The 27301-nt window shown below is 37.8% G+C and overlaps 1 protein-coding gene and 1 long non-coding RNA gene across 5 annotated transcripts in view; both read left to right on the forward strand.

Annotated features, from left to right (window-relative positions):
* Window positions 1-27301, forward strand: part of ARHGAP10 (Rho GTPase activating protein 10) — a 152205-nt gene that overhangs the window by 88893 nt on the left and 36011 nt on the right. For all 4 annotated transcript variants that reach the window (XM_074905910.1, XM_074905912.1, XM_074905911.1 and 1 more), the window contains 5 exons: window positions 3336-3423; window positions 4696-4754; window positions 7293-7398; window positions 8022-8181; window positions 23321-23471. In XM_074905910.1, coding sequence (XP_074762011.1) covers window positions 3336-3423; window positions 4696-4754; window positions 7293-7398; window positions 8022-8181; window positions 23321-23471 — 564 coding nt within the window. The remainder of the gene's footprint in view (window positions 1-3335; window positions 3424-4695; window positions 4755-7292; window positions 7399-8021; window positions 8182-23320; window positions 23472-27301) is intronic.
* LOC141960427 (uncharacterized) lies at window positions 16133-17912 on the forward strand. The gene is made up of 3 exons (XR_012633619.1): window positions 16133-16338; window positions 17022-17090; window positions 17180-17912. It is a non-coding gene; the product is annotated as an uncharacterized LOC141960427 (long non-coding RNA).

Below are 27301 nucleotides of genomic sequence, written 5' to 3' on the forward strand. Positions count from 1 at the left end.
GAAGAGTACAGTGGTATCAAGATGAGGCAAAATACTGAACAAAAAAAAAGTTAGGGTGCAAGCAGGTGCTCATTTTCTGGTGATTTGTTGAAAGTGATCCTATCTGTGCTCTTTGTCTGTCCTCAGAGAAGAATAAAGAGGCTTTCTTTTTGATATACAGTGGTACAGAGAATTTAAAATGACTGATTAATCTTTAATCCTTTGTCTCTGGGTATACTCTTAGATAGCCTTTTATATGAAAGATCTTTTCAGAATCATAAAAACCTCATATTAACTTTTTGTATTTTAAAATGTTTCATAAGATTTCAAAGTATTTTAAGCTACCTATCATTGACTGTGAGGTTCACAGTGTGAAAGGCCCAAAGTGCAAAAAAAAGTCTTCCAAATGGTAACCAGGGACACAGTAGCATGTAGTTTTGTCTGTTTCTCAGAATATTTTCTGAGAAAATTTGGGAAAGTGCATTTGAGACTCAGGAGAGTATAGAAGACCAATATATGCTTTTCTAATGCTACAAATGCATGGATTTTCATCTTTAATGTACAAATCTAGTGAAACTAAGTCTTCTGTAAAATGAGGCCCAAGTTAAATATACAATTCTCCTTTAAAAAAAAAAAAAAAAAAAGTTAATTTTGCAATTTACTTAGACCTTGAAGTTATTTGTAACTAGCATTGTGGTACGGTGATTTTTGCAGCAATAATCTCGTCTAAGTGAGGCATTTGGTAAGGAAAACACTCGTTACATTTAAGGGAAAACATTAAATTAATCTGATACCTCATTGCAAAAAGGGATGTGGAGTTAGGACTTCTAATGTTATGGGAATCTAAGCAATTCAGAGTGCGTTGTTAGCCATCAGGAGGCTTAGTTCTCGAAATGTGTCAGGGACCAATTGCTGTTTCATCTGCGATCTATGTTATAGATGTGATGTGTCTCATTTCATACAACCTGACTGCACAGACTTCATACAAACCGCTACATCAGTCAGCTTTCACACAGACCCTTGCTCGTGGTGAGTGAGGTGGCTGCTGAGGACATGGACTTTCTACTGATGAGTTCAGTTTTGATTTCAGATACTGCCTGGTGTGAAAAATGCCAGACGTTATATGATGTAGAAGAAAACTTTTGGGTACCTCTGCCTTTCAAAACAGCAGCTTTCAAAACAATTACACTGAATTCCTCATCATTTTATATCCAGTAAATTACAGTATGCACACACTCCTACAGTGGACATATTGCATATGAAAGCAGAGAGTCTCCTCCTAATGTAGTTGAGTGAACTGGACTGTTTATAAACTCTAGCTCCCTTATTGTCAGACAGATTTGCATAAAATTTAGAGCTGATCTGTCAAAAGCTGTTCCGTAAATGTGCATGGTTATTTTTATATGGATAAAGTTGCTTTTCGGTGCACGGTGGCTGCTATGTGAACAAGTAGCATGAAAATTAGTAGAGTCATTTTTGAAATCCTAGTTCCAGTTCATATAATGGCCTGGGATGTCTGAAGTAGAGGGAAAAATGGAGTGGGATCAATCAAATATAGAGGCTGTTGGGGCACAGAGCTATGTAGGGCAACTGTCAAACCCGAAAGTGAAAAAGATGTCTGTAAGTCTTCATAGCTTCTGCAGTCAGACTCAGGATTGTTAGGGGTTGGTAGCAGGGCCAAATTTTGTTATTTTCTTTTTTCCCAAGAGATAATATTTCATCAATACCTTCTGGTTCTTATTTTAAGAGACTTTGAAATTCAGATGCTTGTTGCTTTCATCCCCAAATTGATCAACAAATTTCACATAATTGAGTGCATCCTTTGACTGTAAGGGAGGTTGATGGTTATGAAGCAGCTAATCCAGTTAAAAACTGGATATTACATAGTGGTTTAGTAACAAAATCCCCGTAGATTTCACTAGTTTCTGATGTGAGGGCAGATTTTCATTAATTTATTCAGTAGAAAGGTTTTCTTCTCAAAAAAGAGAATTTGATCACAGCTAGCATGCTAGAAAAAAAGAAACTTTGTCCTGAGACAGTCTTGAGTATTTTGGATGGTGGTTGGCTAGTAACAATTTGGTAGAAAATGTTATCTGACTTGTATTTTAAAATGAGATTTAAATAATTGATATAATGAGGGAGAATATTCAGTTACAGAAATAATTGCTTGGCACAGCCTTTAGAACAGAATTATTTAGTCTCAGTAAAAGGACTGCACCTTTAATCAAGGATCCTAATTTGATTTTTTAAATGTGTCTGTCGTTTGTCTGACAAGCAAAGTAACAAATGAATTCTGAATTGTATGAACTGGTCAACACATAATCTGTGTCAGCTACTGCTGTAGTTTACTGTAGTGACTGACAGAAACATGTAGCAGTAATAATAATAGAAGCTGAAACACTTGAAGTTACCAAATACATGGAGCTGGTTTGGCCATTTACGTGTCATTTTCTTGTGTCAGCTAGCTATTGCTTCCCGTTTTGAGGCCAAAGTGATTGGTTTTTTTTGGTTGGTTTTTTTTTTTTTTTTTGGTTGCAAAATATTCCAGTGTGTTCTGTTGTTTGCTACGTTCTGTCAACATATCTTTCACCTGATGGGTCATTCAGACATATGACCATTCAATTTGATCTGTCTTGCTATAAGACGCAAGTAACCTAGTAAAAGATGGCAGGAGTTGTGTGATCCTGACAAATGGTCGAGCAAGCATTATTTTATTTTTTTTCCTCCCTGGCTAGAACTGATAAGTAAGGGAAACATTCAGGCCATCCTGTAGAGAAAACATACTGAATACTGATAGAGGAGAGTCCTTTTCCTACCTTTGAAGCACCTCTTAAAGGTTTTCACACAGTAAGGAGGGTCATACTGCACTTTGGCTGTTTTCATGAGCAGTCCAAAATAACAGTTTACAAGTAAAAGTGTGCAAAGAACTTGAAAAGATTTCTCAGTGTACTCGCGTTTTTAATAATGAAAGAAAAGAGGAAAAGAGAAGTTATGCTTAGTGGGTCTTTTTTCTAAACTGTTTTTGTACCTTTTTCTGTGTCTGTGTACATTTTCTGTTTAATTAAAGGTGTGAAAATATCAATTGCTATAGAGATCTTTTTAAATGAAAGTGATTTTTAATTCTAATTAAAGAAAAAACCAGCAGTAAATACTTTTTAAAACGATCTATGGAAATGAAATTTATAAGAAGGTTGGATATTAAGTCCTCTTAGTATTAACTAATAGTAAGAAGGACACTCTACTTTTACATTCGTGTGAGCAGATACATAATGATCAGATTCTGCATACTGCTGTTCATTTAGGGCATATTGATTTAGAATTCCCATTTTTCATGTCCCTCTTTGATTATTTTCTAGATGCAAAAACCTGCAATGAAGTTGACCTGGAAAACTCTGTAGATTGGGAAGTGAAGACAATTACTAGTGCTATGAAGCAATATCTACGGTAAGCTCGTGTCTCATTTGTTTATTTTTTAGACTATGAAATCTGTTTCCTAATTCTCCTATACAGTGTCTTAAGCTACATTACTTACTTTTCCTATATTTTGGAATAGAGGTTGATTTTGTGCAAATACTGTGTTTGTTACTTGTCTTGGAACGTCAAAATAATTTAGCCACGCTAATGCTCATAAGAGACAAGCCCCCAAACATTTTTGGATTAGACATGTAAGCATTTCACTGATGGTTCAGAAACCTGAATTGTCAGTAAACTTGCTGAGAGTCATTACTGGAAGTCAGCTAAGATTGTTAAAAGAGTTTTTTGCCTTTTTGTATTTAATGTGTTAAAGTGAAACGGGAAAAAGTGATGAAATTTTTAATATTTTCTGCTATTCTTTCTGACCCTTGCTCTGATGTTCTAGGTGCAATAGAAATAATATTTTGAGCGTTGAAAGTAAGAAATTTAGATGTGTTCTCTGTTCAACTGGCTTGGCCAATTCCTGATCAAGATATTTTACTAAATTGCCTAAGAACATAGAAATTTTGTATTTATTAAATAAAGGATTACCGCAACCACTATCGAAGAATGCTGAACCAAGATAAAAGTCTCTCGTATGGAGTGTAGGAAAGAGTAATTAAAAAAAAAAAAAGTAGGAAAGAAAAAAATAGGTACGTTAAGAAGTATTTCCCATCTGAGAGTTTACTCCAATATTTCAGAAGCTTCAGTGAAGTCAACTTCAAAAAATGAAGGTTTTAACTTTGATGTTTTAACTCTGATTTCTATTATTCAGTAAATTTTTCATTAAAGACTAAGGTTTTCAATTTCAATTTTTGTATTTGAAATGCTTTAGACTTTTGACTTGTGGATGGCTACTGTTCAGCAAGCTTAACTATTTTAGGACCTTTATTTTTTTCTAGTAAGGCACTGACTTGTAATTCTTTGTATTTAAAAACACTAATGAAGAATTATTTACATAGTATATGGGTACAGTCTTCATCTGAGAAACAGTCTCGGTGTTGTAATTTGGAAAGGTGCCTTATGATAGACTGGAGGCATCACTTAGGCTCATGAAAGGTGAACAGATATATTTAGTCTTATTTTTCTGATAATATAAGGTCTTCCATTTGCGTGGAAAATCACTGAACTGAAGGGCCACAGTATCAATGGTTGCCTCCAGTGCAAGGATTATACTTTAAACGTTAAAAAAATTTCCTGCTTAGAGTAAATACAGATAGAAAAGAATATAGCTAAATTTCTTATGTCATCCTTGTTTTACAGAAGCCTTCCAGAGCCCCTGATGACATACGAGTTGCATGGAGAATTCATCGTTCCTGCCAGTAAATATGACTGTTGTTCAAATAGAAATCTTTTCTTATAGCACAGTTGTGGCCTTAGGAACATGCTGCAAATGCAATTTCAGAAAAATTTCTTCAACCAGTAAAAATATAGGAATAAGAAATAATAAATGTTTTAAAAACATGTAGGTTTTAACCAGCGTTCAGTTCTAGTATGTGTCACATATGACGTATCTATTGACAGACAAGCTTACGATAGACTTGGCACAGCACAGTTTCTATTTTTACGGAAAAAAATTTTGTATAGACATTGTAAACATTCATTCTTATTATCTTAATTATATAGTGATAAACATCTACTTAGATTGTGATTTTTTTTTTTTTCTTCCATTTATAAAGAGTATGAAGCTTAGTAAAAGAAAATGCACTAATTCGGGCTAATTTGAATCCTTAAAGCCCAGCTGCCTGACCCTTGTTTTCAGTGCCTTGTCAGCTCTGTATCCAGGCTGGCTTGAATGTTCCTGTCATATTAGTAGAAGAAAGGAAAGAGCAGGCCAGATTACACTATGGCAGTTCAAATACAGACTTGGAGAAGACACAACACCATTTGTAGTTCAGCTGTATGGTATCTAATGTACATGGAATTTTTTGGAAGAGGATGGAGGGAAACTGTGTAAGAAAATTTTTGGCAAAATATCAGATATTTAGCTGATTTTCTTTCCAGCCTGTAGCACTTCTGGCAAACTGTGGAAAGCAAAATTAAAATAAACTTTGAGACAATTGCTTTATCTTCTTCGAATTGCTGTAATGACTTTCCAGGACTGCAGAATGTGTTTGTTTGTGGTCCTTAATTCAAAATGAGAATTAGCCCATGAAATTCACTGCCAAAGCTCATCTTAGAGGCCAAGTGCTTAAGCAAAATTCAACATACTTGCCTAGATGGTGAGTCTGCCCATTTGTATTGGAAAGTGTTAAACTAATTTCTTGACCTATGAAGTTTTGCCAGCAGTTTCTCACTTTGTTTTCTTTTCTCTATTTTATAGTCCCTTTTCAATAAAGGAATTCAGTTGAAGTTGATGCTTGAAATAGTACAGTGTTCATGAGTAGTAAACAATTTTCTAGAGGGGTTGATTCTATGTAATAGGGAGGGAAATTTAATCAACATTGCAGATCTGAGTTACGGTATACTTAAAAATAGGTAGTCAGTGTTGTTTCCTATGTTGGCTATAAAAAAACAACACCAGGAATAGTAAGGAATATCCTTTTCTCTGAAACTATGGGGCAGCCAAAATTAAAAGGATGTCCTTTCAATTTTCTTTTCCTTATATACGTATCATAGACTGAAACTGTGCAAGCCTTGACTGTATCTTGTGATTAAGTTGCTTAGCCATTCTTTAATTAGAGTTTGTGATTTCACTTATATGTAAAATAGTCTTGCTTTAAAAAAGGCTTACCGTTTTTCTGGCTGTCTGAATTTTGATCAGCTGACTAGAAGCTAAACATTTTGCATTTCGGTAGCCTTTTTTCTTGCAATCTGTGCAGGGGTGTTCACTGCAAAAGAATAAAACCCCAAAAGAATCTGTACAATACGCACTGAAGAAATATGGTGGTATTTTATACGAAAGACACTCAACAATCAGAGTTCTCTTAGAGGAAAATGGGACCTGATGAGTGGTCCTGGTGTCAAAACCTACTGCATTCAGAGTAGGTTCTAAATTTTTCTCTTTATGTTCCTAGGTATTATTATATACGAGAGAAATACTTCCACTCCTCTCATTGTAATTGTGTGATTTAATACAGCTTTGAGAAATGGGAAGAGGGATTATTTTAATCTTTTACAGATCCTTGTTTTCATCTGCGTACTAGTGAAACCTGTAGGGGCCAAAATTATTCAATTCAAAATGCAACACACAAAAATAAGCTCCTTGCTTACTTTTACTTTATTTCTATATGGTACTAGAGAGGGATGCCGTTATTATTCAGGGCCCTTTATCGTAGTAATCTCCCTCAGTAGGTTTTTTTGCATGATTATTCTTCTGTGTCTTCAGAGGTCATTAGATTTTCTGAGCATACGAATCTTCTGCATATGTTTTATGCAGTTTCCAATGCAAGGTGGCGTTAAGTGCGGTATAATTAGCTGCACAGTACCAACAGATCTGAATTCTAGTGATGAGGACAATCAGTTAATGATGCTAAAATGTAAAGTAGTACAGTTCAACTCTGTGGCACCCAGTAACATTGCTCCTCACCTTGCAGTATATTCATAAGCAGATGAGTCCAATGCAGCAAAACAATAACTACATCTGTCAGTTTTTAAAAATAGATGAACAAAGGCATCCGTTTGCTGGTGGATTGAAAGATGAGTTCACAAAATAAGCAAATAAGTTGATAATTCTAGAAAAAGATTGCTTGTGAAAACAAAGCGCATATGTTCGATATTGCTATGTTTGGAGATGCATAAATGGTGAAGCAAAGTGCGTGCAGTATGTGTCTGTGCAGGGGTGGGGGAAGATTTGTGTTTCTGTGGATCTTATTTTATGTTTATTTTTTGAGATAGTTATTTATTTCTATGTCCCATAGAAAGTGGGAGTCCTGAATCTCGAGTTAATGCTGTTCACTTCTTGGTCCATAAACTCCCAGAAAAGAACAAAGAGATGCTGGAAATTCTGATGAAACATTTAGCAAAGTAAGTGTTACGACCTGCTTTCCTACCTTGTCAGAACTCTTGTCCTTACCTTCGCTTAACCACAAAGGCCCTTAGTTAAGCACGACTGGAGCTGAAGCCCATCTCAGTGCTTTCATACACAATACCAAGAACCAAACGTGCAAAAGCAGACAAGACGTTTGACTCATGCTGTGTGTGTTTTGGCGGGAGGGGCAGAAATCTAATCCGTTAATGAAGCCATATAAGTATTTACTTTAGCAGACCTGCCAGCAGTTGAGGGTTTGATTGAAGTGAGGAAGGGAACATTATACTTTCTTTCTGCAAATTCTGGCAATGTGAATAGTGGAGATCTGTTAGCAAATTTAAGTTGGTTTCACACTTGCCCTGGTCCAAGGCTAAGTGCATTTTATATATTTAAGTTCAGTAAGAGACTGGTTTTGTTTTGAAATTGCCAGTGGAAGAATGGCTTTTTTGTTTTCCAGAATTCAGTAAGACTTTATTTGAAGAAACTTTGCACAAAATAAAACTTCTAAAACATAGATTAAGGAAATGTAATGTTTTCATTTGTAGACTGCAGTTTCCAACAGTAATGGAAATTTTTCATAACCTATTTCCTGTTTTTTCCTTCAATTCTTTTCAAAAAGCGTTTCAAAGCATGCCAAGAGGAATCTAATGACTGTGGCAAATCTAGGGGTAGTATTTGGACCAACCTTAATGAGGCCACAGGAGGAAACTGTAGCAGCCATCATGGACCTCAAGTTTCAGAACATCGTTGTCGAAATCCTGATAGAAAATCATGAGAAGGTAAGCTTTGATACATCTCTGCCTTTCTGAGCGTTGTCTAAAACAATCTGTTTAATGGGTAGTGTGGAGTTAAGTATGATGTCACAAACACCTTAATTCTGTAGAATATCCTCTATACACTGTACGCTTTTGGCTATTTATACTCGATAAGTATTCCTGTTCATAGGTAAACTGACATTTCAAAATGCGTTTTTCCTGGCAATAGCAGTGCTTCTGTGTGTATAGTACGCAAATAGATTTTCATTATGATATTTGCATATGTGTTTTTCTGAGCAAAAGTGATACAAGACGGGAAAAGAGAAAGCCCAGGCTCAGTTTTTAGCTCCTCCGTTAAGTACTTTGACCAGGCTCTGAATTAATAATTGTTCTGTGTCATTGTTCTGAGAGTTCACAGAGTAAAAAGAAGACTTTACTCTAAATTTTATGGGTAAAAAGCATTATGAGGGAGCCAGGTATTAACATTTCCTTTGTTTTCAGCTGAATGTGTGTTATTCTAAGCTTTTGTATTTGAGGTACTACTGAAAATAGAAGTTGTTGCTGTGGCAGCTGCCAGTTACTAAGGTGCTTTACACATACAAGGTACTGTCCAGAATATTACCGCATGTAATCTGGGTTCTGAAATTAAAAAAAAAAGTCCTTTACTGGTGTCTTTGTTTGGCCCTCCTTTGGGAGCCTCTTGTGCCTAAGCTGACTTCTGGAACTGGATGTTTGAAGTACTGGGAGGATGGGCAGCATCTCCCTTGCTCTTATTGTCAAAAAAAAAGTGCTTTGGAAAAATTCCAGGATGTGCTTTTTCCTCTCTTCCTTCTTAAGCACTTCATGCATTGAAATAGTTATTTCTTCTAAAGGTTAACAGTGTTGAAATTGGCGAAGTCAAGTCTTATCTACTCTAAATAATCTGTCTCAAGTTTTTCTGACAATGTAATTACGCCACCTCTCTGAATGATACAGGCTGGGCATGGCTGTATCCACATGGTGGGTTTTGTTGGCTTGGTTGACTTAGGGTGTAATGCCGCCCTCATACATTCAACAGGTATGGCATTGTTTGTTGGAAAAATACTTCTGCAGATGTGGCTCAAGTTCGAAGTGTTAAATATTCCAAGAACTGTAAGCCATGCTATTCATTTTGAACCTTATAAATGAAAGTAAGCTCATGCTTTTGAAGCTATTGCAGTGACCACACAAATTTAAGAAAGTGGAGAGAGTGAGTGAGCAGAGCCAGGGTCTTTTAATAACGTACAGAGGTTGATGTTATGTTTATTCAATTCACTAGATCACCACGGATTAGCACAATCTTATGCCAGTTCAGTCACATGTCTCTAAAAAATGGACATCAGTTTCATGTTTTGTAGTGGCCTTTCTTGTCCTTCTGAAAATGTAAAGAAGCAGGGAATGGAAAGTACATCAAAATGATACTGCATAATTTTCCATAATTCCTTGGTTTTATGCCTTCTTTAGAACTAGAAGGCTATAATTTTTTTTAAGGGATTTCTGTCATTTCGCTGTCATTTCTAACAGTGAACTTGCCATCAGTGGTCTGCCTGCAGCAACCTCTCCCACGCTAGAGCTGCTTCCAAGATGGAAGAGAAGCCCCAAGTGTGACCTCTGTGTATTTATAGCAGAGGCAACAGAGAGGTGTGTGTTAAGGCATTACAAAAATTTTACATTTGAATTGAATGTGTTGCTTTTACAAGTGAGCCATCTTCATTTAGGGCAGACCAGGGACCTACTTGTAATGGCAAGCAGGCTTATTGTCGATCTGATGTTCATTTCATATGGTGGTTTTGAATTTCTGTGCATTTCAGACTTCCTAACAGTCTTGTATTAGGTATTTTTATTTATTGCCCTGGTGAAGTCCTAGTAAAAGTCACCAGCTGTGGGTTAAAATACTTTCAAATATTTCATTCAGCCACTACTCCGTCTGTGCTAATTTCTAGCAGCTTCTGCTAATAGAAGCAAAGTTTGGAACTGTAGAAGAGCGATGGGGTCAAGATGGAGGTACGCCACTGACACAAACAAACTGAAGTGACACTTCACACTTCATGCATATGTCATTTATGGCTCTGGCAGACTGCAGAGAGGCATTTCTTTTCTTCTGTAGCAAATGAAATGACTAACAAACTTCCAAACTGTAGAAGCAATAGCCATTAACATTTCCAGCTTAAATACAGTAACTTGGGAGACAAAATGGTAAAAAACTGCTATGAATCCTCATTTTCAAATTCTATCACCGTTCATTATGTCTTGTCTGGAGAGCTTTATTGAAGGAGGTCCACAACTCATTTTTAAAAGGAGACATAATTAATTGGGTTATTAGCTTTGAAATCCTGATGCAGTCATTCCACTATTATCATTCTGATAGGTACTATTTAGAGAACTTCTATGCAATTTATGTCTGAAAAACCTGGATATGGGGACTGAGACAAGAATATCACGCATAGTGCATAAGCTGGTGGGGGTTTTTAAAAAAAGATTTGTTGATATGTACATTTATTTCCTGCTAGCTAGAAACCAGTCAGTACTACTTTCACCTTGTTTACAGGCTGAATACATACTTCCAAACCATGGCTGTGAACTGATCATAGTAGGTTGAGGAGGGGATGTTTTGCAGTCAAACCAACGTTGAGACTTGAATGCTGGAACTAGACTGTGCAGCCTGATGTGTCGCTTGACTGGTGTCAGAATTGCACAATGATTAAGACTAGAAGAGGTGGATAGAAGAGCATTAGTGAGATAATTGTTTAGCTTTTGTTCTTGTCAGCTGTGGATAAGTCTCTTCCAGACAGAGTGTTTCTCAGTGTCCAGTCAGGAGATAAGCTATAGAAGCAGATCTCTACTTTGAAAGAAAAAAACAAAAAATAGACCCAAGCTGAGACAATGTGTTTTACCCAGGACCCTCAGAACCACCTGCGGTGGAAGGGAGGCCAGTCCAGAGGAAAATGGGACCTGTGAATTTTCTTGCTTGCTTCTGTCATATGGCTGTAGGGGAAAGCCGGCCAGATATTCTGGTCAAAGTAGGAGGATGTTCAGGTTTGATATTAAATGATCTCTCTATAGTTTTGCTTGGAATTGCCATGTTTTGTGCTGACTGTGCTGTGTGAACCAGCATTCTTGCTTCCTTTTGCTTTGCAGGTCTTTAAGGTTGGTATAATTTCATACTTGGCTGTCTTGTCCCATTTTCCCTTCCTGTACCTGCCTGGTCTCCCTTGATTTCCATGTCCCGTATCCTTCCTTTCACTAAAAAGCATCAAGAAATTGATGCTTGTGTCTCGTCATTGTGTTCGTTTTGCTTTGAAGCTGTGCCTTTCCTTCGTGTTCCTTTTCTTGAGGTAATGAACTCGGGGGCTGACTGCAGCTGTGCTTGTACAATGCCCGGAACAATCTCTGCTTGGCCTTTAAGTAATCTTCTGATGAAAAGTGGTAGTCAACTAGGACCCAAAAAAAAGGTTTGGATTTCTCTTCTCCTCCTCCCCAAATGAGTTTCAAAGGTATAAATTAATTTTTCTTCCCAAGGGTTTCACAGACTGGTAATCTTGGACATGTCAGTTTTTTCTGGTTTGTCTTTCTGACTTGCGGTGAAGAAGGGCAGTCCACTCCGTGGCAGCACGAAGAACATGCACATGTTCATCTTGCTGTTTGGTACAGTGTTTTGGCATCTCCTTGGAATGAATGTCGCTATTCAAAGGGTTTATTTATTTGCCATTTAAAGATGCCTCAGTGGTAATGTGAGCCATTTTGGTTTCTCAATTCCCTGAACATTATTTTAAGAGGGGGGGAAAAAAAAAAAAAAACAGGATAAAAAAAGAAGTCTAAGAAATTAAAGAAGATGAGGGAGGAGGCTGGAATAAAAATCTCAGTGGGACTGGAATATTTAAACCAGCATATGGGGGAGGAAAGAATAGTGAGTACAAATAGCAAGATTGCAAAAACAGAAAGAAGATGAAAATTATAGTGACAGAAAATGAGAAGAAAAAAAGAGAGGGGCTAGACAGAAGTCCCTTATGGAGACTGAAAGCCAGTCTGCTGAAAGGGAATAGGCATGGTAAAAGATACCTTTTTCTAGAATTCAGACAACCTATGGGCAAAATTATCTCAAAGATGTTAATTCTGAAAAACTCAACAGTTCCTGTATATAAGGCAGATACTATTTTGTTTTCTGTATAAATCTTTTTATAAAGGGCAAAGATTTTAATTCAGGCAAAATATGTCTTTGTTTTAGCCTTGTTTTTGTTCAAAAGTGTTTTATGGAGAAAACTTCTTTTATGAAATACAAATGTTTTAATTTTTCTTACTTTAGGCACTTTTATGATTTTTTTTTTTTTTTTTTTTTAAACTGAAGGGAAGAGTTCAGTGCTACTAACCTCTTAAGCCAATATCAACTTCATGTAGTAATGCTGGGAAAATCTTTAGCCTTAAAACGTATTACAGTGCATAATGCATGTGATGTTTGTGAGACAGAAGCAATGGCAGCAGGTGAAGTCAGTTATTTATCTGAGAGTATGAAATGGCACAGTCAGGTGTGGCCCATGTCTCCACTTAGCAATGACTGCATGTTTAAAGCACTTCTGTTGCAGATAAATGCTTTAGGGTACAGTGGCTCTGCCATCATCTAAACTAAGGCTATTTTTTGACAACAGCAGGTCTTTTGAAGTCCTCCTAAAGGAACGTATGAGCAATACTAATGAGGGCTTGTTTCAGCTTTTGCGTCGCTTTGCCTTTGGCTGCAGTGGAGGACCGAGAAGCAATGCGTTGCAATTGTGGTGGTCTGCTGTGTGTAGCAATTTGAAACCTCCCCAGGCTGAATGTTTCTCCTGCCAACAAGTGTTCGACTTGGAGGGGGGAAAAAAAATTACATCAAGGTGTGTGCATTGGGGCAGAGTTTGTGAAGAAACGCGTGAGCTTGCCGTTCAGGAAGGTATACATACAGCATGTGCTTAACCTTAAGCATGTAATAATCACATGTGTCACTGAAACTATTCCTGAGCTTAATTCACTTTACAAGCCTTAATGATTGGCTGAGCTGAAAGCAGAAAGGGCAGCAGGCACAACAAAGAAATCCATCGTGCTTTCTGGTAGAAGTCACAGCAGCTCTTTGGTTCCACTACAGTGTGTCCAAGCTCTTTAAACCCTTTCTCTGCCCTATGGATAGCAGAAAGCTGTTCCATGTAAGACACACACACGGTGTGGTAAACTGACTGCAAATTTTTTACCTTGTTTGTTTGTTTAAAAGACTAGAGTTTTCTAAATCTTGATGTAGTTTATGCGTAGTAAGAAGACTGTGTATCAACTCTCCAGTCACATTTGTGACTGCAGTTGATGATAAGAGGAACTGAGGCTGGATCAATATCTGGACTGGTATGCTGTTAGACTGCTCCAAAAGAAACAAAGCATGTACTGTGAGTAACCATATTAGATTAAAAAAGAAAATAAAAACAAAATTCATGTTCTCAGAGATAAAAACAGTCTGCTGAGATTCTTTGCTACAAATACATGACATGTACAGATAATATGGACACAGACTTGTGCCTTCCTGGTTTGCCTATGTTATATCCAGTTAATTCTGGGGAACATCCCTCAGCTTTGTATGAAATTTCCAAGTCTTCCACCGCCTGCAGGCAATGTTCCTAAGTAAATAAACAGAAATTATGATAAGGGAGTGGAGTTCAGTTGACCAATATTTGCTTCAGTCTGGATGGTCAGGGTGCTGTGCTTGCATGTTTGAAGGAGGAGGCAAGGGGAAGTCCTTATAGAGAATGCTAAAATGGATTGTTTTAAAATAAAATTGTGTTAGTCAAAGAAAATACTCGGTGAAGTGCTGCAGGGGCATGGAGAGGGGGAAAGTTGTTGCACTCGTGAAGAGTTTAAAAAGTAAATTCTTACGCAGAAGCTGTGTGACGTAAGAATTGCACTTTATTGCAGCTTTCAATGGTAAGTGAAGTATTGATTTACAAACTTTGTTTTTTCTTTATATTGGCTAAAGTGACCTGAATGCTATCCTGTCTGATCATTGCTAATGGATAATAGTGCAATATGTGCTTGTGTTTCTGTACATACTCTTTGGAATTCTAGTAGACTTTTGCCTTACCAGAGAGGTTAATGTCTTTCAAACTATTTAACAGATTTTAGAATAAACAATATGTGGCAGTCAACTGATAATATTCATTTCCAATATTTTCATGTGCATGCCATTTATACTAATAAAGCACCAGTACTTCATTGCAGAGGGTGCTGGACACTGAAATGAAAAATATGTTCTTTGCCTCCAAAGACCTTACAGTCATAGTGTAAGAGGAAAAAAAATAGAATTTTAACAAAAACAAAGAGCAGAAAATATTGTACAAAGCAATGATGATATAAATCCTTGTAATGGCAGCAGGGGAATCTGTGAAGAAAATACTGGTGGATCTGCGTGATTGGCTACAGTTGGAAGTGTCATTTGCAAAGATCTTGACATTTCATTCTGATGCTTTATGCAGTGACAGTGTGGTAGGGGGTCAAATATAGGTTTTTTATTCTTGATATATAATTATATTTCTGTTCATAAATTTTATAGAAGACTAGGTGTGACATATTTATTTCTGCGTGTGTGTATAAAAGTTTATATACCTATGCTTATTACAAATGAAGGGGAGATCATGTTTACCTGTGGTGTGTTTGGCCATGGTTGTTGCTTTTGCTGGCTCCTGACTTAGGTTTGTAACTGCTGCCTTTTATCTTCTCAGGATTTCTTGCACTCTTTGCAAGAGAAAATACTTTCTAACATTCTCCTTCTGCATTATTTCCCATGTAGTAACTAGGAATATGTTATGTTTTAGGAAGCTAGGTAATTAGAATGAGTATTTAATCTTTTAATTTGAAGGCACTTTTTTTAATATAATTTTAAGTATTTCCTGTAACTAGACAAGATGCACAAAGCTATTATGTGTTTAGCTGTAATAGGGAAGGACAACCTTTTTAAAATACTCTCCTTGGTGTGAGTTACAGTTGGTGAGCACAGAAGAGAAGGTGAATCTGCTGTTTCTGCTGGTGCAGTGGACAAATGTGTAGGTATTTCAAGCCTGGTACATGGTTAACTCTCTCATTTCCTTCAATGAATAAAATGGATTGGTTGATAGCGGTGAATGGGCTGCTATCAGGAGGGTTCCTCTCATGAATTGTTAAAAGGTGGAGTGAGATGTGATATGGTGGAAGCTGCAGTCTTTGTATCAGGAGTGCTACTTTTAGAAAGGCTGAGTCAACAAACATAATTCGCAAGCGAACAAAGGACACACGATTTTAACCTTCGTGTGTGTTGGTTTTTTTTTCCTTTCATCCTTTCACAGCTGTCCTCCAGACTGTAATGTCATGTTTTACAGGCTGTGTTTAGTTTCTTCGTTAAAGCTCAGGTGTGAACTACATGGTTCCAGGTAGTCAGTGGCTATTAGAGGTCCAGGGATACATCAGGTTTGTCTGAAAATTTCCCTCGGTTCTTTTGTCACTCTTGTAGTTTGCATTTTGTCCAGAGCTCTAGTTCCTTTTATATTAAGAGGAGCAGATAGAAGATATTCCAGTTTTAGCATGAGATTGAGACTCACAGTGTCCACAAGTCCCTAAAAGCAGAGTTTCACTTGGTTATGGGTAGTGAGGCTGCAAAGCAGGTGGTCTCAGCAAATGATGTCTTTGCAATGAAGAAAAGGCTGTCTTGGATCTATTTATTCATTTATTTATATATTTCCAGAGCTTTGTGGTTTGGCTTACAGCCAAGGATGTTTCCTGTTTTGAGTTTTGACTTATACCCAGTTACTTTTCGAGCTGTATCTTCTGTTGCACTGTAACTAAATAGAGTGTACCAGGCATTGCTGATGCTTTCTGGTTGGTGCCCCTCTAGAGGCTTAGCTTCAGGTATCTTTCAACAAGATGTGTTTTTTGGTTTTTGGTGTGCCCCCCCTCCAATATAATGATTGTGAATATTGTTTAAAGGTGTTTTGTGGTTTGTAGTGGAATTCAAGCCTCAAAATCCAAAGCCTCAGAAAATCTGCATCCCGTTCAATCTCATAGAAGGCAGCGCACAGCAAATCATATTTTACAGTGTGTAGATACTGAAATGCAGAAGTCAGAATAACTGCTTCAAGGCAGGCACACCTGTACTGGAGTGGACACAGTGCTAACCTTGGGGAGGTAAGTTACTTAAGGATTCTAATTAAGTTGTCGATAACTTATATTGAGGATTGTGTAAATCTTTTTTTCAAAAATATTTAATGTGATTTTTAGAAATAACTTTATCACACGTTGTACACTGAACACAAATTCTGTTTCGATGTAAGGAATTTCTAGAGCATGTATTTTATATTTATTGAATCATGGGTTCGAGAACCAGAAGAAATGGATCATGTTAACTAAAATCAGAAATGAAATAGTTTGATCTAACATTGTCCATAGTAAAGTAAAATGCAAACCAGTAAGAAACTACAGTAACAAAGGATCATTTTTTAAAGATGTCAGTGCACTAGAAATTTTATAAAATTGTTAGAATAAAACTTTTGTCCTAGCTCTCCAGAAGCTGTTTTTTTATAATTTTTGTTATGATTAAACTTTTAATCTCTCCAGTTAGCTTCTGCAAACCCTTCAGATAAGAAAAAAAAAAAAAAATCTAGAACTTTTCATCTTATTGAATGTGGGGTTTTTTTCGGTTAAAAAATGGATTACAAGTAGTGTAAAGTTAGTGGCTAGTGGTTACAAATAGTGGTTGAGCTATTGCAATGTATTTTTAAGATGCTTTTTTTCACCTTGCACTTTCTGAAATGCTCGTATCTATAGTAAAATTATAACTTGACATAAAAGACATTGTTTTATGTTTGCAGAAAATGTCAAAAAAAATGGTATGGCCACTGTCTTCATTATTTTAAGAAGAAAAAGCTTAGCCTGTCAAGGTAAGAGTATGCTGTGAGCTACTGTGACAGTTGGCGTCTTTGAGCATTTTTGTCTCTAGTATAAACACATGTTTTCTGTTTTTGTGCAGGTGACTGGATCTAACCTGAACTGGGCTTGCATTGCATTCTGAAGCGAAGTTGAGAAAAGATTATGGTGATAAGATTGTCTCACATTATCCCATCAGCTGCTAATTTATAAAATATTATTTGATCATCATATAGGTTAGCCAGTTGTCATGGAACTGCGAGGAATACCATAGCCATAAAATGTATAAGGGCAGAGCAGTATATGTGACCTAGGTGGATGGTGTTTTATACTGTTCAATAAACATCAGTTGAAGTGTCTGTGTGTGCATCTTTTATTTACCAATCGCAAATCAAGTATGTATTGGAAGGGAAATTACCCAACTAAAAAACCTTGTACTGGTGATATTCTTGGCTGGAGAAATACTGTCCTCTAAAAAATACAGTTGAAATACTGGAGGCTATACCAACAGCCCAGTTTCAAAGCATTTGGAATGCCCTTGCGTATTCTAGCCTCCTTTGCATTAGACAGCAACTTCTGATACTCTGATTCTTGTTCATGTATTCAGAGGAAATAGAGGCATGTTCTGTGTGGTAGGTGTAATGAAAGTGAATTGGGGTTTTGTCTTGCAGCAAAATCACGGCACAGTTTTAAGCTGTTAATGATTTTTTTTTTTTTTTTAATAAGCTTATCCTCATTAGCTCTATTACTAAGCCTCCATTTTTTTTCTCCCCTCTTTTTCATCCCACTCTGTCCTTGCTGTTTGCCTCCCACTGATTTTTAGAGGAAATTTTAATTACCCCAGTGATACAAAGCAGACAGAGATGACCTGATGTCTGGGTCTTTTCCTAAAGTGATTCCTGGCAAACATACTGAAATTCATTAATTAGTTCTGCTTGAGACCAGAAAGAATAGATCAGTATTCTCTTGTAGCAGCAGAATCTAATCTACATTTCCACGTTCAACTATATATCTACTCATAAACTCATGGAATAGGGCAAGTTAAATCCTCCCGGCCATGTTCTTTTTTGCATTTCTAAAATTGGCTTTAGTAAGAGTTCAGGATCTAGAGTCCAACACTATTGTTGCAGATTAAGGGGAATCTGGCAAAATTCCTTGGGCTGCTGCCATGTGGATCTCCTGGTAGAATACAGTATGATAATATGTTGAATTTGGCTCATTACTCTCAAGAAATGCTTCCATAGAGTTTGTGGGACACAGGTTTAGAAATTGGAACGGTTGTATGTAGGGATGGCCTTGCGCTCACTGCTCTAGACAGAGCTGTTATTAGCGGTGCATATCCAAGATGGGTTGTGGTTTGTTTAGCCTTGTAAAGTATCCATTTTGTACTATTGCATAGAGCAAAATAGGTCAAACGTACCAGCGTTTTAAATTGCTTGACAAGAGTCTCATCTTTTCTTCTTGTAATTTTTACACCGCAGGCTTCGGGTCTGACCCACCACTTAAGTCAGTGTGCACTTTTAAATTCTGCTTTCACCTAAGATCAGACCTAAACAACCGTTTAAAATACTGGACTAACTAGGGTAGGACTGACTAACAGTTGGTTTTGCTGCTTGATAAAATTTTGAGTCCTACTTGTGTTAGTCTTCTCTCGTATGTAAATTGTTTCACTTAGCTTCTGAGTTTGCCCCCAGGTAGGTCAGTAGCAGGATGCCAGTGCTTTTGAGAACTACATTGTAGAGAACAGATATTCTATAAATCTAATGCAGTTTGGCCACAGTCTCAAAAGCTGTGTAATGCTGGATGTGACTGTGAAGTCCTTAAACTCAGAGGTTCGTTTAAGACATTTTTACTGTTGCTTGAATGAGGTAATTCAACGAGTGGACTTCATTCTTGTCTTTATATAGGCATCAGTCTAAGCTGTGGTAACTTCTGCAGACTAGATGAGTGATGGTGGTAGATCCGACTTTTATTTGAAGGGAGGCTGCTTTTGGAGTAGCAGAGACATCTTCTATTAAATAGCATGTTCCAATCCTGTTCTTCCACGGGAGGGTTTCCTTCCGATTGGATGTGTGTGGTTGTCTCGCCACGCATCTGATAGCAACAGTTTGCAGTGCAAGAAGATATTCCGAAATTTAGGTGTGGTTCCATGCTGTTGTGCAAGCCAAAGCACAACAATATTAGCACCATTTCAGGTGCTCACGCGGTGTGCGTATGATTTTGAACTCTGTCTTCTGTGCATATGTGGTGTGCTTCTGACAACAGGTCTCCCATCTCCCACACCAGGCATCTTGCATCAGATGTGAAGCATTTATACTTCAGTGGCATTTAAATAATGAATAAGGCTAAAAGCAAATTTGAATAAAACCAGAAAACTTTTCTCCCCACAACTGAAATAGAACATGCCTCCATTCCCCTGTTCTCAGACAGATGTTACAGTGCTTCTGTCCGTGCAGCAGACAAATATCCATTAAAGTGTGATGAAAAGTACTTGTCTATTTAAGTGAAAATAAATAAAGAGAAGCTGAATGCTGTATGTGCACTTCTTAGGGCCGAGGTTGACTTTCTGCTTCCTTTTCAGGTGCTCACCTTTGCAAAACTCTGGTACGAGCTGTAGCTTTGACCTGCAACAGAAAGATTTCTGCTGCTGAAGAAACGTGTCTAGTTATGGATGGGCTATACTGGATTTTTTTTTTTTTATACTGAAAAGACAAAAAGAAAATACTGAAGTAGGGATGAACACAAATATGAGATGTATGAAAAAGCAAAGATGGCCCTAAATACTTTTTTTGTGCAACACACAAAGGCAGGATGTTTCCTGTTTCTTTTGTAAAAAAAAACAAAAAAACCAAAAACAAACAAAAAAACACCACCCTAGTGATCTTTCCATTGGTAGTTGTGTGTGTGGTTTTGTTTTGGCTTGGTTGGTTGGTTTTGTGTTTCTCAGAATCCTGCAGGACAACTCGTGATACTTGGTGATTTCATTGCTGAGTATGTCACTTAGTCTCAATTTCCTCTGCATGGGTAAATTTACTCTTCAGATCGTCAAGAGGTTGCATCATCTAGTTCATATCTAAATACTTCTTTCAGGAATCCCTTTGTTCTCAGTGGAGACAGATGTTGAATGGGAGCACAGGGAAAAAAGTGCTACAGCTTTGTAACATTGCATTGGAGAAATGTAGGAGTGAGAGGATGGAGTTTGTGCGGACCCTTGCCCTGGTCCCAGTCAGTGTGGAGAACACATGGCCTTGTGATACCCAGGAGCTCTTGGGAGGTGATCTCTGCTCCCTAGAAAGCAATATACTACTTACTGACCTCATCCCAGAAATGAGATTTCCCTACCCATCTGTTCTAATCAGAAGTCGAGAGCAGAGGAAGGTAAAATAGGGAACGGACCCGACGCCTGCCTGAGAGTCTTTGCAGAAGGAGCTCAGACTGCCCTCAGCCCAGTGCTGTGACTGGGTAGCACTGGGTTGCAATGAGCAGTGCTGTTGAGAAACATTCATGCACAGCTCTGCCACTAAAAAACTGAAAAATTAGAGGTGATATGCTTATCCTGACAGCGAAAGAGAGGAGTCAGTAACCCTAACCTTTCACTGGGGAGAGATCATTATTCTGGGCAGCTCGTGTCTACCTGCCACCAGTATCACTATGAAGTTAGCTAGCATGGGTGGGACTTGCCACTCTTTGAAGTTTGACTTGAGTGCTTTCTTGTTATTTTTCCTGTTTATTGTATAGGGGTTTTTCCCCACAATAAAACAAAACAAACCGCTGTTTTTTTCACATCATGTAGCCACTTGCCATTAGAAATCTCCTTAGAATTCATACCTGTCTCCAATTCATTATCCCGTTGCCTGTCTGGCCCCAAGTATCATTGAGTAAGGATCATCTTTATGGTTTTCTTGATTGTGTTTTGCTTTTGTGACTCTTAGTTTCTCAGGCTCATAGTTTTAGAAGAATATATTGAAGTAGTTGTAAGAGGTGAGGGGGAAACACTTAAGAACTTCACTGCAACTTGTGCAGGTTGCCCAAATGCATACAAGAAAGCTCATCTCTTATGAAGTACTCCTGGGGAATACTTGTTCTTCTCGCCATCATTAATTTCAGCGGAGATGCGTGGATAAGGCTGTACAAGTAAACACAGCTGTGGAATGTGACATAGTAAACAACATGCTGAAACCTCTTGGCAGAGAGTTATTTACCAGGGAACCCAAACGCAACACTTAGTCCATGGAAAAGATGGCATTTAAAGTTTTGGTACTTTTGAATTTTTCAGAAGCAAATGTTTATCCCTAAACCTGCTCAATCTAGCCTTGTATTTACACATAAGGGGGCAGTGTGGTACTGTTAGCCGAGTGCCGTGTAGGTGCACAGTAGATTTCATTATTATATATTGCATCATGTTTTAAGAAATGGCTTTTAGCACTCTGAGCACAATTAGAACTTTGTCACTGTCTGAGAGCGTTGCTGTGTCTGTACTGGGGAGAACCAGGTTGGACTGTTTCCTTTCTTCTTTATAAACATTTTGCCTTTAGAGTTCCGTGTGCTGTTTTGGCACTCTCTCTCGTAATCCCTTGTTCATAGGCATGTGAAGGAGTGGGAGCCAGTTTTCTTAACACTGGTATGGGGAAGTTCAAATTACATCATTTTATCTCCCCCTCAGCAACATTCACTTATTGGGAAGGAAGGTAATACTGTCACTGGAGCTTTCCTTTGCACACCATATACAGGCTTCCAGCTGACTGCTGCCCTGTTTTGGCAGTATGGTCATTCTGTCACACTTTTCATGGAAAATGGTGTTTCTGATTATTTTGTACCAGTACAGTCTTCTAGCTGCTAGTACAAGAGGGACCATTAAACAGCCATAAGGCAGCGTATACGTGGGTTCTTGGGTCATCTTATTCCTACATGGGTTAATATTCAAGGTTAACAGGCCATGATATGATGGCATGTGGAGTTTCTTCTGCTTCTAACATGATATCTTGAGTTGCCTTACCACAGGATTGCTCACCTGTAGGGTAGCCTGACTCGCTTTTAGTTTCCTGCTGCACCTGATATGTGCTGTAATAATCCAAAAATGGGTGGTGTTTCTTCGTACTTTCTGCATGAATTTCTACATCGTAAAAAGCTTCTCCTTCAAAGGATTCATTAGAAGTCTCATCTTCATAATATTTCCTATACAGACATGTGGCAACGTAAAGTTGCAGGGTAAAAGAACACCATAACTGTTTCATTATATCTTGTTATATTATTGTGTTGTGTCGCTGTAAGGTGCCATGGAGACACAGGGCTTTTCTTGTGCAGAGCTGCTCTTTGTGGTTTTCTTTATCTGCTGTCTTTGACAAAATGCATATTAAGCTAATGTTCGTGTGAATCTGCCATGATCCCTTGTGAAAGGCTGCTGTTAAATTGTACATCAGCATACCAATAATTTTCGAGAAGTAAATCAGCACCATTAGACTGTACCCCCTATGTGGCAGTTAAAGTAAAAATGTTATCAGGTTGAGCAAATTTGCATTGCTGGTTAATCCAGAGAGAAATGACACGGTATTTTGTATGGAGTGGTATATGCTAATGGTCATGATTCAAAAAATGGTAACAAGAAATGCAATCCTCTTCATAGGTGTTTTTGTGAATATCATAATACGTATATGTGACTCAATATGCCATAGTTAACTGAAAAAATTCTCCCATGGTATGTTACTATAGGTTTTCTCACTAAAAAACCCTCCCCTCAAAATTTTCCCCTTGCTCTCTTCAAGAGTATGTTTTGGGTTTTGGTTTTTTGTTTTGTTTTTAATTAAAATAGCCAATGTTATAATGATATCAGAAGTTTTGAAAATTAAAATCGGTATTCTGGCAAATTTATAGGTCCTAGCTAATGCTATATAGCTTTTTGGTTACTAATTTATAAAGTTAGTATCCCCTTTTTTCCCCTTCCCCTCCATCCCAGCTGGCAAGCATGGCTGCAAATATTTTGTCTTTGGATTAACTGATTTGCAGCTTGGTTAATGTGTAGACAGTGCTCTTGCTTATTTTCATATTTTATTTATTTATTTATTTGTTTTAAAAGCACTCATTAAAAACCCACGGCATACTCCCAAACTTGAAGGAATGGATTTTTGGCTCCTGCCTGCTTTGAATGAAATCCAAAACAAATGTTGTTTGATAATGGTTTTCAGTTGCATTACACAGGTTGCTCTTAGTGATAAACAATTAACACCCTTTGTGTTCTTGATTGCAGATTTTCAAAACCCTGCCTGATGCCACTTTGCCTGAGCCAATCTCTATGTCAGTATCTCCTCCAAATGCCCCACCAAGGCAATCAAGAAGACAAGGACAACGTATTAAGAGGCCTCTGGCTGTTTACAATCTCTGTCTTGAGCTGGATGATGGTAAGATGTTAGTAATAATTTCAGTCTTTGCAGCAGATGGGCCGTGTATCCTATCTTCAGTAGGTGTTTTCATATTTCATCTGTGCGCTTGTTTAATTGCTTTGGAACGTGAGAAAAAGCAAGGAGACCACAGAGGGTACTGTCCTGTGCCATGTTTAAAAGTAGGACGAACTGTCTTAAATATGCTTTTCCCCTCTAAAAGAGAAGCAGCTCCTGTTTCTTTGGGGAAATCTTTGACCTCTACTGAAAATTACCCAGCCATAAGATAAATGGAGAAAGAACTAAAATTATAGCAAATCTTTTATGAGAAGAGCTAATGCACGCTACAGTTAAATTCATATGGATTAAAGGCTCAGGTCACCACTGCACTGGAGAATACTGCTACTTTACTTAAATCTTTAATACCTTGATGTAACTAGTAGTAAATACTTGTAAACTTGCCTTACTGTTGGGAAGCAAAGAAAACAAAAATCTTGCTTTTTCATGGAGTCTGCAGTAGCAACATACATGAGGCAAAAGGTGTATAACATCTTATATATACTGTTGGCCAGAAACGTAACCATTTTCCTGAAATGTTGTGGTTTGGGGGTACCTAGAGTACTGAGAAGGCAAGTCAGGGCTCATTTTATGTTACAGATTTTCTCCACCCTATTCCCTTTCTTCTTCCTAATGTTGTTAGTCTTTTCACATGAAGAATCATGGGATCGGGGCACAAAGTCCAGTTATCACCAAGTGAAAATAAACAGGAAGATTTTGAACTCATGCAGTAGTATGAGATTCACTGATGAACTGTCATTAAATCAGGGGTTGATTTCTTACCGAAAGAGCACAAATATTTACAACAGCTCTTAAGTGCAGGTTTTAGAAATAAACCCAGGACTGTTTACTGTCTCAGAGCCAGTTTTACAAAGAATCTGCAAGAAATTCAGCATGCCTGCCATCAGATCTAATTCACCAGAGAGATACGTAATCTCTGTGCCTGTCTTTTCTTGCATCAAATATAGAACTAAATGACTTGACTAGAACGTGTTTAAGGTGCATCAACTTAAAAAGCTTAAGCTGTGTTAATTTGAATAATATGCTACCAAAAGCTAAGAAAGCTCTTGAGCTGTATCTGCGGTAATAAGTTTATCCTCGTTTGAAAAACAAAACAAAATTGAAGCCTCTCACAGAGTTGTTTGCCTTCTAATTTTGAATGTGAATCCCAGCAGGTCACAAAAGTACCACAACCTCTTCAGTTCTGTGCTGCAAGATGTGCACTGACTGAGGACCTGACTCTGACCCTAACACAGTATACAGAAAGTATTTGGTGGATTATTTTTATTGTAAGATCCAAAAGTACTGTTGTGTTACTGTTGAAAATGGTTATAAATGCTCCTAAAATCCAGTCCATATTTTTGTCTAACTTGAGCATCCCAACAAAGAGAAGAACCAGGGTTGTTAAAGGCTGTAATTGTTATATATCATACACAAATTTGGTACTTGTCTGGGACTTCTAGTGTGGTGAATTGCAGAATAACCTAATAAATACATCATCATGCATGGCGGAACTGTGATGAAGCCTGAATTGCTGCAGGTGAACTCACGGTTCCAGGATGGATGGCACTGAGTTTCAATGGCATCTGAAAAGAATATTTCCCCTTGTAACTTCTTAAAGAATATCCTCTGTAGTGTCTTTAGCTCCTACTGAAGGTAGCAGTATTCTCACAGAACCATCCGGGTTGGGAAAGCCCTTGGAGCTCCTCCAGCCCAACCATGACCCTCCCCCTGAGCGTTCCCAACTCCCCCAGATCCCTCAGCGCTGAGTCAACTCGAATTCTCAGTCTGCTGTTGCTAGACACTGTCAGTAGGTCCCGACTGCATGCTAAGGCTTATGTTATTTGTTTTTAGGTAGAGAGCTGTCGGTGAGGTAGTCAGTAGTTGGTACAACGGTTGCTTGGCGTGCGTGCAGTATACATAGCAATGCAGTTCCTTGAGCTCAGCTGCGTCGTTGCATTAGCTGAGGAACCACCCCAGTGGATACAGGGGGCATAAATCAGCCAGGCTGATGAATTATCTAGTCACTGAGAAGGGCTCAGCGCCTCCAAATACACGCCGGGGCCTTCAGTTACTTTGTTCTTTGGAGAGGGGGGAAGGAATAAAAGTGAGCCTGGGCTTCATTCCATATTTACCTAGTTTCTTGGCTAACAAATGCATGTTTTATAACTGCTCTTTGGAAGATTTTATCCTGTGTGTGTTTTTAACAGGAAATTAAACATTAAACCCCTTCCCTCCCCCCCCCCCCCCCCCCCCCTCTTTATTCACAATGGCATGAGTTAAGCACCAGTGTTTTGTATTTCCTGGATGTGGCAAAATTATCATAATCTTGTTTTAAACCAAGTAGCTGATAACATATTTATATGTAAATATATTTGTAGACAAATATATCTCTAAAGTTGTTATAACTATATATAAATATTGTCTATGTCTTGAAACTAGAAGTATGTTGGGAGACAAAAATTTCTCTGTACTGGAAAACTTCTTGAGTGTGTTTCTTTTAGGATTGTTATGCAAACCAGGAAATTGTTAGAAAAGCGGAAACAAGTCTTTAACTATCAGCTGCTCCAGGGAGTTAACAGGCTTCAGAATCCACTGCTTGAATTGGAAATGCAGGGTTCGGGCCAGCGTTTCTTTTTAAAAGCACGTTTGCAGTCGGGAAGCTTCTTGACTGCACACCAAATGTATGCAGCAACCACCCAGAAAGGGTTCTGAGTGACATAAATATCGATAAATATAATAGCTGAAGAACACACACTATGTTTGATAAAAATCTTTATTTTGCCTTCTAGTAATTAACTCTACTGAGTTCTGATAGCACAGAGATTTTCCTTGTACGCGGCAATTAGATGATTAAACCTATTTGCAAACAATTCAAGTATTATATTTACTACCATAAGGATCTTCATTTCCTGAAAGACAAACTTAAGTCACAGATGATACTGTCTGTTTTTCTTTCAACTTATTTCCTCTGTGGTAAGCCAGTTACTAAATTTTCACTCTGAAGTTTTTCAACATCTCAGTTTCTCAAGTAGAACTAAACTTAATGGGGAACTTTGAGCTACTTTCGTATGTGGCCTAAACCCGAAGTTCTTGTTTCAGCAAAATGCAGATTTGTCTGAGATTTACATTAGGATCATTTCCAGAGTTTTCTTGACTTCTAAAATGAAGACATGGGATTTATGGTGTGGGGTTTTTTTTCTTTTTCTGGAAATAGTTTTTGCTTCTTTTTTTTTTTTTTTTTGTTTCCTTCTACTATCTGAATGTATTTTAGAGTCAGTTATTAGTAATGCAGAAACTCCTGGGGCTTACAGTCTCAGCTATGTAAAAATGACTTTGCATTCTCTCTCTGTCTCTACACAGAGAGAGAAAGACTGTTCACTAGAACAGAGGGTTGTTTATCCTGTTCTTTTAAAAATGTCATTGGGTCTTTATTTTCCATTTGGACAGTCAGTATATGTCAGAAGAGAGCTCCGTTTATGTTTCTTCTAGGAGGCAATGCAGAGTTAGAGTTTTGTTCCCTCCCAATTTTATTTTAATTTTTATATACGTGTAGCAAAATAATTTTTTTTTTTTTTTTTTTTTGTTCAATCTTTTTCTGTATCAGAGACTTGGAGATTACTGAACTATTATTGCAGGGCTGCTAGAGCATCATGGCAGGAAAAGTCCTGTAAAAGGTAGCAGTGTAATGCAGTCCATCCAAGAAGAACAGAAGAGTCAGCATGAGTTGCGTAAATCGCACCTGGAGTCAAGAAATGGGTCTTGTGTGATTTGACCAACTACAGAACAGCTTG

This window comes from Athene noctua, chromosome 4, assembly GCF_965140245.1.
Source record: "Athene noctua chromosome 4, bAthNoc1.hap1.1, whole genome shotgun sequence".
NCBI classification, from domain to species: domain Eukaryota; kingdom Metazoa; phylum Chordata; class Aves; order Strigiformes; family Strigidae; genus Athene; species Athene noctua.